General features: G+C 38.2%; 1 protein-coding gene across 1 annotated transcript in view; it reads left to right on the plus strand.

Moving 5' to 3' along the window:
• LOC106872745 (uncharacterized) overlaps positions 1 to 17,134 on the plus strand; it is a 108,605-nt gene that overhangs the window by 46,458 nt on the left and 45,013 nt on the right. Inside the window, exons 2-3 of the mRNA XM_014919833.3 lie at positions 9,688 to 9,755; positions 13,451 to 13,558. Of these exons, the coding sequence (XP_014775319.1) occupies positions 9,753 to 9,755; positions 13,451 to 13,558 (111 nt within the window). The 5' untranslated portion in view covers positions 9,688 to 9,752. The remainder of the gene's footprint in view (positions 1 to 9,687; positions 9,756 to 13,450; positions 13,559 to 17,134) is intronic.

The raw sequence follows: 17,134 nt of genomic DNA on the forward strand, positions 1-17,134 counted from the left end.
CATTATAGAATTAACTATGTATGGTCCTAGACAACCCACTGACACCCACCCCACCAGGAGGACTCAAGCAATATCCAACCTGAATTTCCACGGGGCGGACTGGAAGTCAATTCGCAGAGAGATTCGAAATCAAAACTGGCATGACAGCCTTTCTATACAAGACAATGACCTCAAACTAAGTCATTTTATGTCAGCCATACAAGACATATGCACCAAATACGTGCCATATAGAAAGACCAGCAAACATGCCAATAGAATTCCTAGAGACAGGAAAATCCTTATGAGACACAGAACAAAGGTCTCAAACCAGTTAAATAGAGAACTGGAGGATAGGAAAAGGGCTAAATTAAAACTAACACTGTTAGAAATAGAAAACAAAATTAAACTCTCCCATGAAAAGGAGAGAGCAGAGAAGGAAAAGAGAGCAGTAGAAAGCATAAAAACAAACCCCAAGGCTTTCTATAGATTTGCAAAGGAGACTGCTACGGTGCAGTATAAGATAGGACCCCTGTTCCTGCCTAATGGCTCATTGACTGCAGATCCCACATGGATAAGTGAAGTGCTCAGTACACAATTCAAGAGTGTCTTCACCTCTCCTATGAGTCACATGCAGATAAAGAACCCAGCTGATTTCTTTGACAATAGCACTCAGCAGAAGGGGACTGCATCCATTACCTACATCGACATTGAAGAGGAAGATGTGATAGCTGCCATAAATGAAATGAGCTTAAATTCGGCAACTGGCCCCGATGGTTTCCCAGCTGTCCTCTTAAAGTCGTGTAAACAAGAATTAGCAGGACCACTCCGGATACTCTTCCAGAGTTTCCTTGCAAATGGTAAACTTCCCAAAAAGCTGAAGGAAGGCACCATATGTCCTATCCATAAAGGTGGAAGCAGAGCAGAGGCTGGAAACTACAGGCCCATCTCTCTGACTTCACATATTAGCAAAGTCATGGAACGAATTGTCAGAAGGAGATTGATTGCGTTCCTAGAAGAAAATGACTTGCTGAATGAGACCCAGCATGGTTTCCGTCCAGGTAAAAGCTGCCTCACGCAGCTCTTGCAGCATTATGACTGGGTCCTGAAGCAGCTACTTGACCATTCAAATGTTGATGTGATATATCTCGACTTTGCAAAAGCGTTTGACAAAGTTGATCATGGCTTGATGTGTCACAAGCTGCGAAACCTTGGCATAGCTGGTAAATTAGGAGAGTGGCTGCATGACTTCCTGAATGGTAGAAGTCAGACAGTTGCAGCCAATGGAGAACTATCTAGGGAAACAGAAATATTGAGCGGTGTTCCACAGGGAACTGTTCTGGGGCCACTACTGTTCATAGTGGCCCTTCTGGACATGCCCACGGTCACGCGGAGAGCCACTGTCACTAGCTATGCTGATGACACAAAGATATCTCAGGCAATAAAGAATCCTGATGATATTGTAAGCCTGCAGAATGACCTAAATGCAATATATGAGTGGGCAGAGCAAAATAATATGCAGTTCAATGCAAAAAAATTTCAAGTACTGCGCTACAAGACCACAAGCACCTCCCAACTGGCATACACAGGGCCTGGAGGTACTGCAATCCCAGAACAACAAACAGTTAGAGATCTGGGCATCAACATGTGTAGTGATGCATCATTTCACATGCACATTATCAAGTTGACAGCAAGGTGCAGACAACTGGCGGGGTGGATACTGAGGACTTTCCGTACAAGGGATCAAAAAGTCATGTTGATTCTATGGAAGACATTTGTTCTGAGCCGCCTAGACTATTGCTCTCAGTTGTGGTCACCACACAGTGTTAAGCGGACAGCAGAACTCGAGGCAATTCAGCGGCACTATACAAAAAAGATCGCCACAGTCCAACAGATGAACTACAGGGAGCGACTGAAGGCACTAGGTCTCTACTCCCTGGAGCGCAGGCGGGAGAGATATGTAATAATATACATATGGAAAATACTGGAAGGACTGGTGCCAAACTTTGGTATCAAGTACTACAGGAATGCCCGCACGGGTCGCCACTGCATGGTGCCAAAGGTACCGTCCACTGCATCTCACATAAGAACGAGATACTGCAGCAGCCTCGGTTTCAGAGGACCTCAGCTCTTCAATGCCCTGCCAAAACATTTGAGAGACATGCAAGACATGGATGCGGAGGTCTTCAAGACAAAACTTGACGCTTTCCTCTCCACGATACTAGACGAACCAATGGCTCGTAATGAGACGCAGCTTAGGGCAGCTGTGTCAAATTCTCTTATACACCAGATGTGCCATCAAAACTCTTGATTGGAGCCATCAAAACTCTTGATTGGACCATGTCAGGTGGGGGAGAAGAGCCATGCAAGGAACGTGAAAATCACGGTGGTGCACCAGCATGACCGCAGCCACTTGGCTAAAACATAAATAAATAAATAAATAAATATATATATATATATATATATATATATATATATATATATATATATATATATATATATATATATATATATATATATATATATATATATATATATATATATATATATATATATATATATATATATATATATATATATATATATATATATATATATATATATATATATATATATATATATATATATATATATATATATATATATATATATATATATATATATATATATATATATATATATATATATATATATATATATATATATATATATATATATATATATATATATATATATATATATATATATATATATATATATATATATATATATATATATATATATATATATATATATATATATATATATATATATATATATATAGATATATATATATATATATATATATATTATATACATATAGCACGTCGGGCGAAATGTTTAGCGGTATTTCATCTGCCGTTACGTTCTGAGTTCAAATTCCGCCGAGGTCGACTTTACCTTTCATCCTTTCGGGGTCGATAAATTAAGTACCAGTTACGAACTGGGGTCGATGTAATCGACTTAATCCCTTTGTCTGTCCTTGTTTGTCCCCTCTATGTTTAGCCCCTTGTGAGCAATAAAGAAATAAGAAACTGTGCTGAAGCCAATCTGTGTGTGCGTAAGTAAGTGTTTGAGCATGTGTGAAAGCATGTGTTTGTGCATACATGTGTCTGTATCTATATGTTGGCGTATATGTGTCTCTGTGTCCGTGTCAGTGTTTAGGTTTAACAACGTAAATAGGTGTACTGAGTTGAATCTCTTTTATTCCCAAAGTTTCAGTTAGTGATTTGATAAATATAAATCAATAAAGGAATCTCCATACAGAATAAAGTACTTGGGTCAAAATGATTAACTAAAACCTATGAAGGCAGTAACTCAAGATAACTGCAGTACAATGAAAAGACCAGAAAGAAAAAAAAAATCAGAAAGATGTATAATAGGGTTGTGTAGTCGGTGTTTTTAAAGCGTCTCAGCATTTACAATCGCCCAACTGTTCAGCTTCTCTTTCTCTATATCTTTCTGATCTTTCTTCTTTCTGTCTGTCATCCAACGATGTTTAATTCCATGTTGGCGGATTTTCTAATGTTCTTTTTTTTTATATATATATTTCATTGCCTATTTTAGAATCATGTAGCGATTCATTAAAACACACACACACACACACACACACACACACACACACACACACACACACACACACACACACACACACACACACACACACACACAGAATTATTACAAAATAATAATAGTAATATTATATTGTGCGGTACTGATGAGGGTGGTAGGTTGGCAAAATCGTTGGGGGTGGGCGTCGAACAACATGGCTGGCGATATTAATTTCGATTCTTAAACTCCTGTCTAGTTCAACTTTATTTTTTATCCTTCTGGGGTCATAAAAATTATGTACCAACCAAGTACTGGGTTCGATTTAATCGACTAAACCCTTTTTCGCCACCTCACCCCCACTAATTTGGGGGCCTTGTAACTACGTAAGAAATTATTATTTAGAACCAACGTCTTACATCGTTGAACAAATGTTTCTCTATGTGTAAAGACGACGAGCTGGCAGAATCGTTAACACGCCGAGCAAAATGCCTAGCAGCATTTTGTCCATCTTTACGTTCTGAGTTCGAATTCTGCCGAGGTCGATTTTGCTGTCCATCGTTCCGAGGCGATGAAATAAGTACCAGTTGAGTACTAGGGACGATGAAATAGACTTACCCCTTCCCCAAAATTTCAGGCTTTGTGCCTTGTAGTAGAAAAGAATTACCCTGTAAGTGTGTGTGGGTGTGTGTATCACGATGCAGTTGTTTTAGTCCCTCAGCACAATCTCAGATCAAATCGCTAACGAAACAAGTGCAACACAAAAATTTATAAACAGTAGAACGTAAATAAATAAATAAATGAAAATAATAATAATAATAATAATAAAACGGAAAGAGAAAAAAACGAATAGAAATACAACTGCAACAACAAACAAGAGTTTAAAAATAAAATTAATCTATGAGAAAAAAATAGCTAGAAATTATAAACATAATACGAAACTTTTACGACCAAATAAAATAAAATGTCGTTTGACTATCAAGCGAAACATTATTCTCACCATGTTTTTATCTTATCTTGTTATCTTCTGAAATGCCGAGAAGTTAGAAAATATTCCCTAAGGATTGATAGTTGCTGTTAGATTTCCTTCTTTCACAGTATGTGCCAACATTTAGTCATCATTAATTTCCTCGGCGAGGAACCAGTAGATCTTATATTATCACGGTCCTCATCTCTCTCTATATATATCTATCTTTTTTTTTTCTTTCTTTCTTTCTTTCTCTCTCTCTCTGTATCTCTCTCTCTCTCTCTCTCTCTCTCACACACACACACACACACACGCAGACACACACACTTCTTCACACCAAGCGTTAGATACTCAGATAATGAAAAGAAAAGAGGGGAAACAGAAATAATAAAATAAGGAGAAATAGAGAGACAAATGAAGAAAAGAAAATAAGGTCGTGCGTGAAGGAGCGACAAAGACCGAGAAATAAGGGGTCAAGGATAGCCATGGATAAGTATATATTTATATTCAATCTCTACTGCGATAGAATAAAGTTGTTTTTGTTTTTTTTCTTTTTCTTGGTCGAAGGTATCTATCAACTAGTGATCCTTCTTCAAGCAATAATAATGGATACTGTGGCATTTGAGACGAAGATAATTAGTAGCAGTAGTGTTAAAGAATTCAATTAGGAATGGAAACCAGGTAACTAATTCGATTCTTCACTGTAGTTCCAGACTCAAACTACTCCGTTTGTTTCACGTTGAGGAGTATGTCACTTACCTCTAGAGTAACACAGGCCAACAACCACCAGATGTCCAATCCAGGTGGAACTCTATCTTAACACAACAGGTCCTTCTCCCTAAATATGGTAGGTAGAGAGTTAGTTCCCTGTCGCGTATGGGAGCTATGGAGTGCTTCAGCATCCCAGCAAAAGATTGCCTGACCGTGGACGCATCCTACCACTCACTTTATTGTCGTTATTCTTGTTGTTGCTGCAGCTGTTGGTATCGTTGTTGTCATTGTTGCTGCTGTTGTTGATGTTGTCCTTGTTATTGCTGTTGTTGCTCTCGCTTTTGATCTCGTTGATACATATGTTGTGTTGTTATTGTTGATGTTGCTGTTGTACTCATATAGATTTTGTCTTCTAAGCCTTGTAGTGGTATGAGGAGATTTTCCCGCAACCTTCTCATTGAATCCATTAGTGGGCGTCGTTTCCAAAAAGAAGAAAGTAAATAAATATTATGAAAATTGTACCCTTTAAGAAATAATATGGCAATTCCCTTCTCCACCCAGTAAAGTAGGGGTCCTTATTTAAAGTTCTCTCTAACTTTTGGGACAAGACCAGCAGTCTTGAGAAGAAGGAGAAGCATTTAAACACAGAACGTAAAAACGGATTACTGCTGTTAAGCACTTCTGTCAAACGTACTAATAATTCTACAAGATAACCAATAATAATGTTTAATAATAATGATAATCTTTTCTAATATAGACACAGGTCTGAAATTTTTAGAAGACTGTGCTAGTTGATTACAGTACTCAACTGGTACTTATTTTATTGACCTCTGTGAGGTTTGAACTTAGAATGTAAAGCCGGAAAAAATGCTGTTAAGCATTTTGTCCGATGCGGCAATGATTCTGCTGGCTTTCCGCCTTAAGTAGTAATAAAAATAATAATAATGGTCTCAAATTTGATGGGTAGAGGGTTAGTCAGTGCGCAACTGATACTAATTTTATTGGATGAAAGGTGAAGTTGACCTCGACGAGACTTGAACTGAGAATATAACGAACCGGAAAAATGGTGCTAAGTACCGACGCGGTAATGATCCTACCATATCGCCACCTTCGTCATAATGATGATAATAATAATAATAATAATAATAATAATAATAATAATAATAATAATAATAATCCTTTCTATTAAAGGCACAAGACCTGAAATTTGTGGAAAGGGGACTAGTCGATTACATTGACCCCAGTGTTTCACTGGTACTTAATTTATCGACTCCGAAAGGATGAAAGGCAATATTAATTTTTTCTACTACAGGCACAAGGCCTGATGTTTTGTTGGAGGGGAAGTCGATTACATCGACCCCAGTGCTCAACTGGTACTTATTTTATCGACCCCGAAAGGATGAAAAGCAAAGTCGACCTCGGCGAAATTTGAACTCAGAAAGTAAGGCCAGATGAAATTCCACTAAGCATTTTGTCCTGTGCGGTAACGATTCTGCCAGCTCACTGCCTTAATCTTCTTAATAATAATAATAATAATAATAATAATAATAATAATAATAATAATAATAATAATAATAATAATAATAATAATAATAATAATAAAATCGATATAAACGTATCTGTGAAGACCTACCAAAAACTGAGCAAATATAAAGATCTTGAAATAGAAATTAGCAAAATGTGGAATCTGAAGACGAAAACAATACCTATTGTCATAGGTGCCCTGGGAATGACAGCGAAACGGGCTGATTACTACCTAGCTCAGATACCAGGAAACACCAAAATGGCCGAAGTTCAAAAGATAGTGCTCATGGGAACTGCCCATATCCTACGTAAAATACTGTCTATGTGATCTCAAATTTTGAAGCAAACACATAATTTTCTTATGGTTTCTTAAACATTCACTAGAACAAAACTGTACAAATCCAAATATATGGTACCCTAGGCATAACACCTACATGAACTTCTAACTTGTTGTCTCTTGAGGTCTCTGGGTGAGACTTGGATCCAACTTGTACAAATGCAAAACAAAAGTCAAACATAAAATAATAATAATAATAATAATAATAATAATAATAATAATAATAATAATAATAATAATAATAATAATGATGATGATGATGATGATAATCCATGTTAAACTTTATGCATATCACATATACATTGGTGATAGGTTATCGTAGAGAAGATACCCACTGCAAAATTTCTTATCTATGGTATTAGAGAGGACATGAGATACTTGAAAAATAATTAATATGCTGAGGTTACTTTAGATAAAATAAACACTACAACGTTGATTAATTCCATGCTTCTGTGTAAGAACTGTAAACCCTAAGTAAAGGGTGAATATATACATGCCGTTTTCTCTTCCCATTTATCATAAATAAAAGCAGAATACCTCTCGTTTCAAAGCCAAGCCTTGCATTTCTTTAATTCCACTGGCAAAATGCAACACAGGACCAATTACCCAGCAAGTTTGGGACCGGAAGTGTCCCGGATTTTTTAATCTCCCAGTTTTCTAGAGACAGTTTAAATATGTACTTAAAATATAAAATTATGTAAAGAGCTAAATTGTGTAAAATTATGTAAAGAGCTAAATTGTATTTAACATTTAAATTAGTACACTTCTAAAACAAGGTCTGTTTGATATTTATTAATTGACTTAAATTTTTTTTTAGTATATTATACTGTACCATGAGTGGAGGCGCAATGGCCCAGTGGTTAGGGCAGCGGACTTGCGGTCATAGGATCGCGGTTTCGATTCCCAGACCAGGCGTTGTGAGTGTTTATTGAGCGAAAACACCTAAAGCTCCACGAGGCTCCGGCAGGGGATGGTGGCGAACCCTGCTGTACTCTTCCACCACAACTTTCTCTCACTCTTACTTCCTGTTTCTGTTGTGCCTGTAATTCAAAGGGTCAGCCTTGTCACACTGTGTCACGCTGAATATCCCCGAGAACTACGTTAAGGGTACACGTGTCTGTGGAGTGGTCACGTTAATTTCACGAGCAGGCTGTTCCGTTGATCGGATCAACTGGAACCCTCGACGTCGTAAGCGACGGAGTGCCAACAACAACTGTACCATGTACACAGTATAATGTTTATAGGGTGAAAATTAAATGAAAAAAAGTAAAGAGCACGATCTTATTTAACAGTTATAGGTTAAAATTAATACACTTATAAATAGTCAAGTATGTTCAACCTTTATCAACGCACTTTAGAAAATAAAGAACAAAACTATTTAAACACACCGTATACAAATTTACCAACTTCAAAAACAGGGCCCGTTTACTCAATACAGAGTACAGTATATTGCATGATTATTCCACAATACTCCCGGATTTCTGCTAATTCCAGAATTTCTGGAAGCCGGATAAGAAGTCCGGCACTGTATTATATTTCATATCAATTCAAGTAAAATATGTCAGAATAATTTCCCTTAGCTATGTAGATTTTAAAAACTAATTCAACAATATCCCTTTTGTAGTATTTTTAGTTTTAGTGTCACGGTAATAAACACAGCCTATCCCTTTCCTTTGGGTCAATGTACTCAAAGAAACCAGTTTTCAGAGTTATGCGTTCGCTTAGTGCACCAGGAAAAACTGGAACACATCTTTCTTACACATGCACACACACACACGACAGGATTCCACGCTGTTTCTGTTTACCAAATTCACTGACAGACCTTTGCTCGGACCGAGCTGGAACTCTAGTAAAAGACACCTAGTCAAGGTGTTTCGCGTTGGTGCTAGACCTTAAACCATGTGATTGTAAGCGAGCTTCTTAACAGCCGTAGTTACGAAATGTTAAAACGTCCATTACTGTTTTCTAGGAGATGGGAACTTAAAATATTGCGTTGCAGTAAAATGTTAGTTTGTGCTTTCGCAACCGTTACTTCAAGAAAAATCCCAAGTTTCGTACAAAAGATCGAATACAAAATCCTAATTTGTTTACAGTGAATTTGCGAAATCTTTAAAACGTTGGGATAAATGTCCTATGGTATTATTTGTTCCGTGTTAAGGCGGTGAGCTGACAGGATTGTTCGCTTACCAAACAAAATGCTTAGCAGCATTTCGCCCAGCTTAACGTTTTGGATTCAAACAACACTGAGGTCAACTTTGTCTTTCATTCTTTCAGGGTCAATAAAATAACTACAAGTGGAGCACTAGTGTCGATGTAATCGACTAGCCTCTTCTCCCAAATTTTCAGGTCTTGTTCCTATAATAGGAAAGATTATTGTTCCAAGTTTTTACATTCTCAGTTCAAATCCCGCTACGCTCAACTTAGTCTCTCCTATCCCACCTGGGTTGATAACATAATAAAGTATTAGTCCAGACTTGGGGTTGGTGGTATCGACTAATCTTTCCAATAAAAGATCTTTGTTAACAGTTATAAATAACAACACAGTAATTTTTAGAAGTTAATTATATTCTTTCTCCTTTTTTAGGTAATAACATCGCCAATAAAGCAGTGCGGATCTGTTAACAAGGAAGCTCTGACTACATACATATAATGGTATGTTCATTACATTAATATTTCATTTATCCTCGTTAGGTATGGATGTGTAGGCGCAGGCATGGCTGTATTCTAAGAAGTTTGTTTCCCAACCACATGGTTCCGTGTCCAGTCCTACTACGTGGCACATTGGGTGTCTTCTACTATAGCCTCGGGCTGACCAAAGCTTTGTGAGTGGATTTGGTATACGAAAGCTGAAAGGAGCTCGTCGTGTGTGTGACCACTTGACAACCGGTGTTGATGTGTTTATGTCTTTGTGACTTAGCAGTTCGGCAAAAGAGAACGATAGAATGTATACCAGGCTTAAAAGAATAAGTACTGGGGTCGATTCATTCGAGTAAAAATTCTTCAAGATGGTACCCCAGCATGGCCGCAGTCTAATGATTGAAACAAGTGAAAAATAAAAAGATATCAGGTTACGTCCGTGCGGCCCTGATAAGCCTTCAAAAAGGAAAGGGTGTATTTGGTAATCAGTAACAAATTTATTCTTAAGAATCACGGATTTTGCCTTGTACTTAGGAGCTCTAAAGAGCTTGTCAGTATAAACAAAGAAATATGTAATGAATAAAGGAGTGGACATAGAAAAGATTTGTAGTATCAAATATATTCAGAATGAAACATGCCAACTGATGTTGAGAAGCAAGGCTCTAATGCATGTATGGATGAATGTGCGCGTACGCACACACACACATTGTTGTATCTCGGTAGGATCACTATATCAATAATAAACACACGCACTGTTTTTCTTTCACTTTGTTTTTATATTTGTCAAATGGTTAACAAATGAAAAATAAAGAAATGAGAAAAAAAAGCAGTGCGTATTGTTTATTATTGGCATAATGACCTCCCGAGATGCAACAATATGTTTCAACACACGAGTTCGCATCAAGAATCTTGCAAACCAAATACTGTATATATATATATATATATATATATATATATATATATATATATATATATATATATATATATCTTTACTCTTTACTCTTTTACTTGTTTCAGTCATTTGACTGCGGCCATGCTGGAGCTCCGCCTTTAGTCGAGCAAATCGACCCCAGGACTTATTCTTTGTAAGCCTAGTACTTATTCTATCGGTCTCTTTTACCGAACCGCTAAGTTACAGGGACGTAAACACACCACCATCGGTTGTCAAGCGATTTGGGGGGGACAAACACAGACACACAAACATATACGCACACATATATATACATATATATGACGGGCTTCTTTCAGTTTCCGTCTACCAAATCCACTCACAAGGCTTTGGTCGGCCCGAGGCTACAGTAGAAGACACTTGCCCAAGGTGCCACGCTGTGGGAATGAACCCAGAACCATGTGGTTGCTAAGCAAGCTACTTACCACACAGCCACTCCTGCGCCTAAAGAAAAGGTTAACAGGTACTTCTAAGTTTCGACTTACTGGCCGTACATCTTCTTTGTGTGTTTGACGGGTAGCTAGCTGCAGTTGCAGGAGTAGTTGTTATTTAAATTGTTGCGGTCGTATACGACGAAAAGGATGTTAAGAAAGACCTAGTGTTGAGAGGAGAATAGCCCGAAGCAAATTTAGCCTGTGGTTAAACTGTTGTCTCCCTTGTTGTCATGTCAGTTGGATGGCAAAACGCCAACTTCTCAAAATGAACTCCCTATGTCTGCTTATATTGTGGAGGTAAGCGGGTGATTTAATGAGAAGTCGAGAAGAACCTTCGAAACCAGTTTTCCTGCCTCCATCTCAGATAACATAATAGAAATAAGATAGAAATATGCCGAGATCCGTTATCAGCGAATCGAAAGATAAGATGAGGTCTCGGCAAGATTTCCGTTCATGTCACTAGTCATCCTTGATCGAGCATACCTATTATCAAATGTCTGGCATCTGTGACCATCTAGTCTTGTTAAGAGTTATCTCGGATTATGTTTGAGATGGTACCATGTGATTTTAGTAAGATTAGTGTAGATATTTCTAGCAGGTCGAGTGGCCAGCTAGATGCTCCTTTGTTGGTTTAATGAAATATAATATTGTCTAGTGTAGCATGGTAGGACAGAAGTGCTATGTGGTATAGAATAATAGATTCATCCCCCTTGAGTAGTTTGACGATGTCCCACATAGACCCGCTGGAGTTGTCAATCAATGATGTCTTGAATTTCCTGGACGACTTTGACCATCCTGATTAAATCTGGCCGCTGAGAATGATTTCTTTTTCTTAGCCAAGAATGATATCTTCCTGCCATATGCTTCCAAGTGTTTTCCACCCCTGAGCACAATGTACCCTATCACTTTCAAGAAGGTAGCGATCCCCAAGTCGCTGTGATTGGCAGCTGGAACCACGAGAGGACGGCGGGCCTATTCAGTTACTGTATCATACTGGGATCTACTATGTTGATATCGTTAAAATGACTGAAACAGATATGAGAAAGTTGAAAATTAGGCACGACTACATAGCATTGCGTTATGTTCTGTTCTAACTATGGCCTACTAAAGTTTGTTTACAGATAATGTATATGATATGATATAATATAAGATACATTCTAATATAGCATAATAATAATAATCTATATGTATATGTGTGCACGTGCATGTATGTTCACACACAAATACACGCTTATATATTGATACATAGCACCCATCTAAATTGTATGTAAATAAGTTTCTTATTTGGGTTAAATATTTAATACTCTGCAGTGTGGAGGCGCAATGGCCCAGTTGTTAGGGCAGCGGATTCGCGGTCATAGGATCACGGTTTCGATTCCCAGACCGGGCGTTGTGAGTGCTTATTGAGCGAAAACACCTAAAGCTCCACGAGGCTCCGGCAGGGGATGGTGGCGAACCCTGCTGTACTCTTCCACCACAACTTTCTCTCACTCTTACTTCCTGTTTCTGTTGTACCTGTAATTCAAAGGGTCAGCCTTGTCACACTGTGTCACGCTGAATATCCCCGAGAACTACGTTAAGGGTACACGTGTCTGTGAAGTGCTCAGCCACTTGCACGTTAATTTCAGGTGCAGGCTGTTCCGTTGATCGGATCGACTGGAACCCTCGTCGTCGTAAGCGACGGAGTGCCAACAAGTGTATAGTGTAAAAAATCACTTTTGCTGCTAATTGTGTGTGTGTGTGTGTGTGTGTGTGTGTGTGTGTGCGTGCGCGTGTGCGTGCATGCATGCGTGAGTGAGTGTGCGTTTTATATTTTCTAGATTCGTTCTAAGGTTGCGATCTGACAGAATCGTTAGCGCGTCGAACAAAATGCTTGGTGCATTTCTTCTGGCTTTACGTTCTGAATTCAACTGTCGCCGAGGTCGACCTTGCCTTTCATCCTTTCAGGATCAAAGAAATAAGTATCAATTGAACACTGGGATCAATGTAATCGATTTGTCCCCTCTTCAAAATTTCAGAATATTATTATTACTATTGTTGTTGTTGTTGTTATTGTTGTTGAAGGCTGCGAGCTGGCAGAATCGTTAGCATGCCGAGCAAAATGCTTAGCGGCATTTCGTTCATCTCTATATTCTGAGTTCATATTACGCCGAGGTTCACGTTGCCTTTCATCCTTCCTGTGTCGATAAAGAAAGTACCAGTTGTATACTTGGGTCGGCTTACCCGCTTCTTCGAAAATGGCTGGCCTTGTGTCAAAATTTGAAATATATTTTTGCATATTGTTGTTGCTGTTGTAAATTTTTGTCCTTTTTTTTTTTGTTTTTCAGAACCACTGTAATTCGTCCGACATCACACACGATGACCAATTTAACATAATCGGGGATAGGTTACAACAATTAAAGAGATTGTTACCGTTACTACATTTTCACAGTCTGGTGAGTTATTCTCCATGTGTACTTTTTGTTTTGTTTCGTGTGTGTGTGCGCGCGCGTGTCTATCTTATGTTTGATGGATGACATGAAGTTTTTTTTTTTTTTGGTGGTGGTGCTGATGGTGATGGTTCCAAATCGGCGCTGATAGAACAATATCTCGTATAATCAAAAGTACCCCAGACGTTTTTCACTTTTGAGAACGTTGGCAAAGCATGGTTGTTGCAAAGTTGCCTTTTTCTGGATTCTACTGCACTCATTGACCGGGTTCTCAGCAATTCACATTCTAATGAACTTAAACGTGAATCATGAAAATATAGTTTCTCTCAAAACCACCATAGTACATAGTACAGTAATTACACACACCAAGGAACCAATTTTTACCTTTCCGATGCACAATCGTACGACTGAAAACCTCAAATTTGCGTGTATGCAAAAAATGGGACAAGAACGCAAAACATCCAGATAGATGATACAACAGAGGGACAAGAAAAAACGAGGGCGGGTCATTCGAAGTTTTCTTTCCTCAGTCGAGTTCCAGATTATCTTTGCAATTTCGGCTGGTTATACTCGAGATTGCTCCAATCTGGTCAGCCCCAAGGAAAAACTAAGCTAAGAGCATTAGGACGAATTAAATTAAGCTGGCGTGTGTGAAAGTGAATCTTAGTATCCTAATCTCAAATGATCTTTCACGGAGACTACACAACTATAAAAGTACTAAATCAACATCTCCAAAGCTAGACATCCTCCTCAGTGCTAGAAGATACTTTAGCCCTGACCAGCTACTGAATCTCTTCAAGAATAAGCGCGAATCACGCCTCTGGTGTGGTGCTGCAGTTTCATGTACGCACACCTAAGATTGCTTCTCTTTAAAAAATATACAGAAAAAAGAAAATGTAAAAAACAAGGACCATATCCATCTCATTGGTTAAGACTGCCTTCATCGACAACTTATAACAACTTGCGTTGTTTACTGTCTGACTCTTCTGTCGCTCCTCCAACGGCTCTACTCACTCTGAACAGGCAAGTTGAATGTTATCTCCATCTAACCCCGACCTAGCATCATTTCTCCCTATATCTCACTTATTATATATATATGTGTGTGTGTATGTGTTTGTCCCCCCAACATCGCTTGACAACCGATGCTGGTGTGTTTACGTCCCCGTAACATAGCGGTTCAGCAAAAGAGACCAATAGAATAATTAATAGGCTTCCAAAGAATAAGTCCTGGGGTCGATTTGTTCGACTAAAGGCGGTGCTCCAGCATGGCCACAGTCAAAAGACTGAAACAAGTAAAAGAGTAAAGAGTACTAAAATCTTCAATAAACCCTTTACCCAATCTTTCTACTCCAGAATATATTCCCCTGAAATTCCTCCAAGTAAATAAAAAGTATGCTCAAATTATTGTTGAGCATACAAATTATTGTTGAGCATACAAATATAGTTGAGCATACGAGTTGGTTTTATCACTAAATCAACTGATCACAGTATAATGAAACCGTACAAAGAAATCTGAAGATAACTTCATTTAGTTTCTCCAAACCATCACTCAGCTAGTGATAATTGCAGATTATAATTCAACTGTTTAAACATTGAAACAGTTTGAATCAACGAAAACTTGCCCATGTACTACTAGTTCGTCTACGATTAAGGTTGTTTTTATTGGCTTCTAATTTTAGCACAAGGCCAATAATTCCTGGGGAGTTGGTAAGTCAATTACATCGATCACCAGTACTCAACTGGTACTTATTTTATCGACCCCAAAAGAATAAAAAGGTAAAGTCGTCTCCGGCAGAATTTGAACTCAGAACGTAAAGAAAAGCGCTAAACATTTTACCCGGGGTGCTAACGATTCTGCCAGTTTGCCTTTTTAATTACCAACTATAATATTAATTATAATTTCTACAAGGGCAGTGGATAGGCTATTACAAGTACGTTTTCAAAAAGTGTGTATATGTGGTGATGGTGGTAGTAGTGGTGGTGGTGGTGGTGGTGGTGGTGTGTGGAGGGGAAGGGTTACACAAAAATCGAATGAATGGAAAGTGACAGCATACACTGCATGCATTTAAATGATAAAGTTCCGGGAGAAGAACTGCCACCTAGAGCCAATATAGGAACCCTGCAGATCCAGGATTACTCTTGACTAGCAAGAGCATGTAGCCTCAAACACGATTAAATTTCACTGACAGAATTCAACAGATGGTAAGATTGGTTATCATTGAGCGCGTTATCAAATATTAAGTATATTATTTACAGTATCATGTGCATATTTTTAAAAAAAACCCGATTACGAGCATGCATGTATAGAAATTATACACACTGGCATTCCCATATGCGCGTAACAGACACACACGTATACATACAGTAGTTTAATACATATGGGTGTCTGTGTATTTATGTATATTATTTAGATATATTGATACATATGCACACAGAAATGTGTGTACATTTATGGAACTGTTCATGTACAAATATTCCTCCGAATAAAGCCATGTCTATTTATTGAACAGATTTCAGCCATCCCTGCTGTGACCCTGTTGAGTTTGCTTTTGTTTGTCTCCGTGCGCGCGCATGTACATGTACGTGTCTGTGTACGTATGTGTGTACGTGTGTGTCTGTGTGTGTGTGCGTGCGTGCGTGTGTGTGTGTGTATGTGTGTGTGTGTGTGTGTGTGAACATTTTATCAGTTTAAACATATGTACTCACGTACATCCGTTCATTCAACCATCCATGTATACAAACACAAATACATATATAACTAAATGCAAAGAAGTAGACACATATAGCTTCTGTTTTAAGTACATACTTATTCCACATATATACCAACCCACAAAGTTGTTTAGTTGTTAGTAAGGAACAGAAGTGAAATAGCAACGTGGTCCCTGACAAATTAGATAATCTACAATATTATGTTTCATGCTCCAAATGAAGAAATGTACTTTGATTGTAAACGCACCGAAAACAAGCGACAGAGAGGGGATTCAAGTGGACGTTCATGGTGCTAGAAATAACAGCGAAATTTCCTTCAAATCATATACACATACCCACTATCTTAGAAAAGATTTCGTTAGATAACGTAGAACACTGTTCTATGCACAAAGGATAAGATGAAATATCCACAGCTGAGGTCTGCTCGATAAGGGCTATTGTTCTGGTTTTGTCCCGTATTTAAACTAGGCCTGATCGAAGAAGAAGACCTATAATCATATTTAGGGCGCTACTTGAGGGTGTTTTGGCTGATACTTTTAGTAGGTCGATCGATAGACCATGTAGAAGGTACTCCTTCGTTGGCATGACCAACAAACAAACAAACAAATATTGCAATTTAAAGATGTCACTATACTTCATCAGCGAACAATCATCATACGAGTCAAAGTAACTACTGCAATTTCTGGGCGTCGGTGTTAATATACATCATCATCATCATCATCATCATCATTACCACCACCATCCAGTATCATTGTCATCATCACCACCACTACCATCATCATCTTTATCATCACTGTCACCACCACTTCCACTGTCATCATCATCATCATCATCATCGTTTAAACTCGCACTTTTTTGTGCTTTCATGGTTCG

The sequence above is a fragment of the Octopus bimaculoides genome, chromosome 2 (assembly GCF_046866305.1).
Source record: "Octopus bimaculoides isolate indiv1 chromosome 2, ASM4686630v1, whole genome shotgun sequence".
Taxonomy (NCBI): Eukaryota; Metazoa; Mollusca; class Cephalopoda; order Octopoda; family Octopodidae; genus Octopus; species Octopus bimaculoides.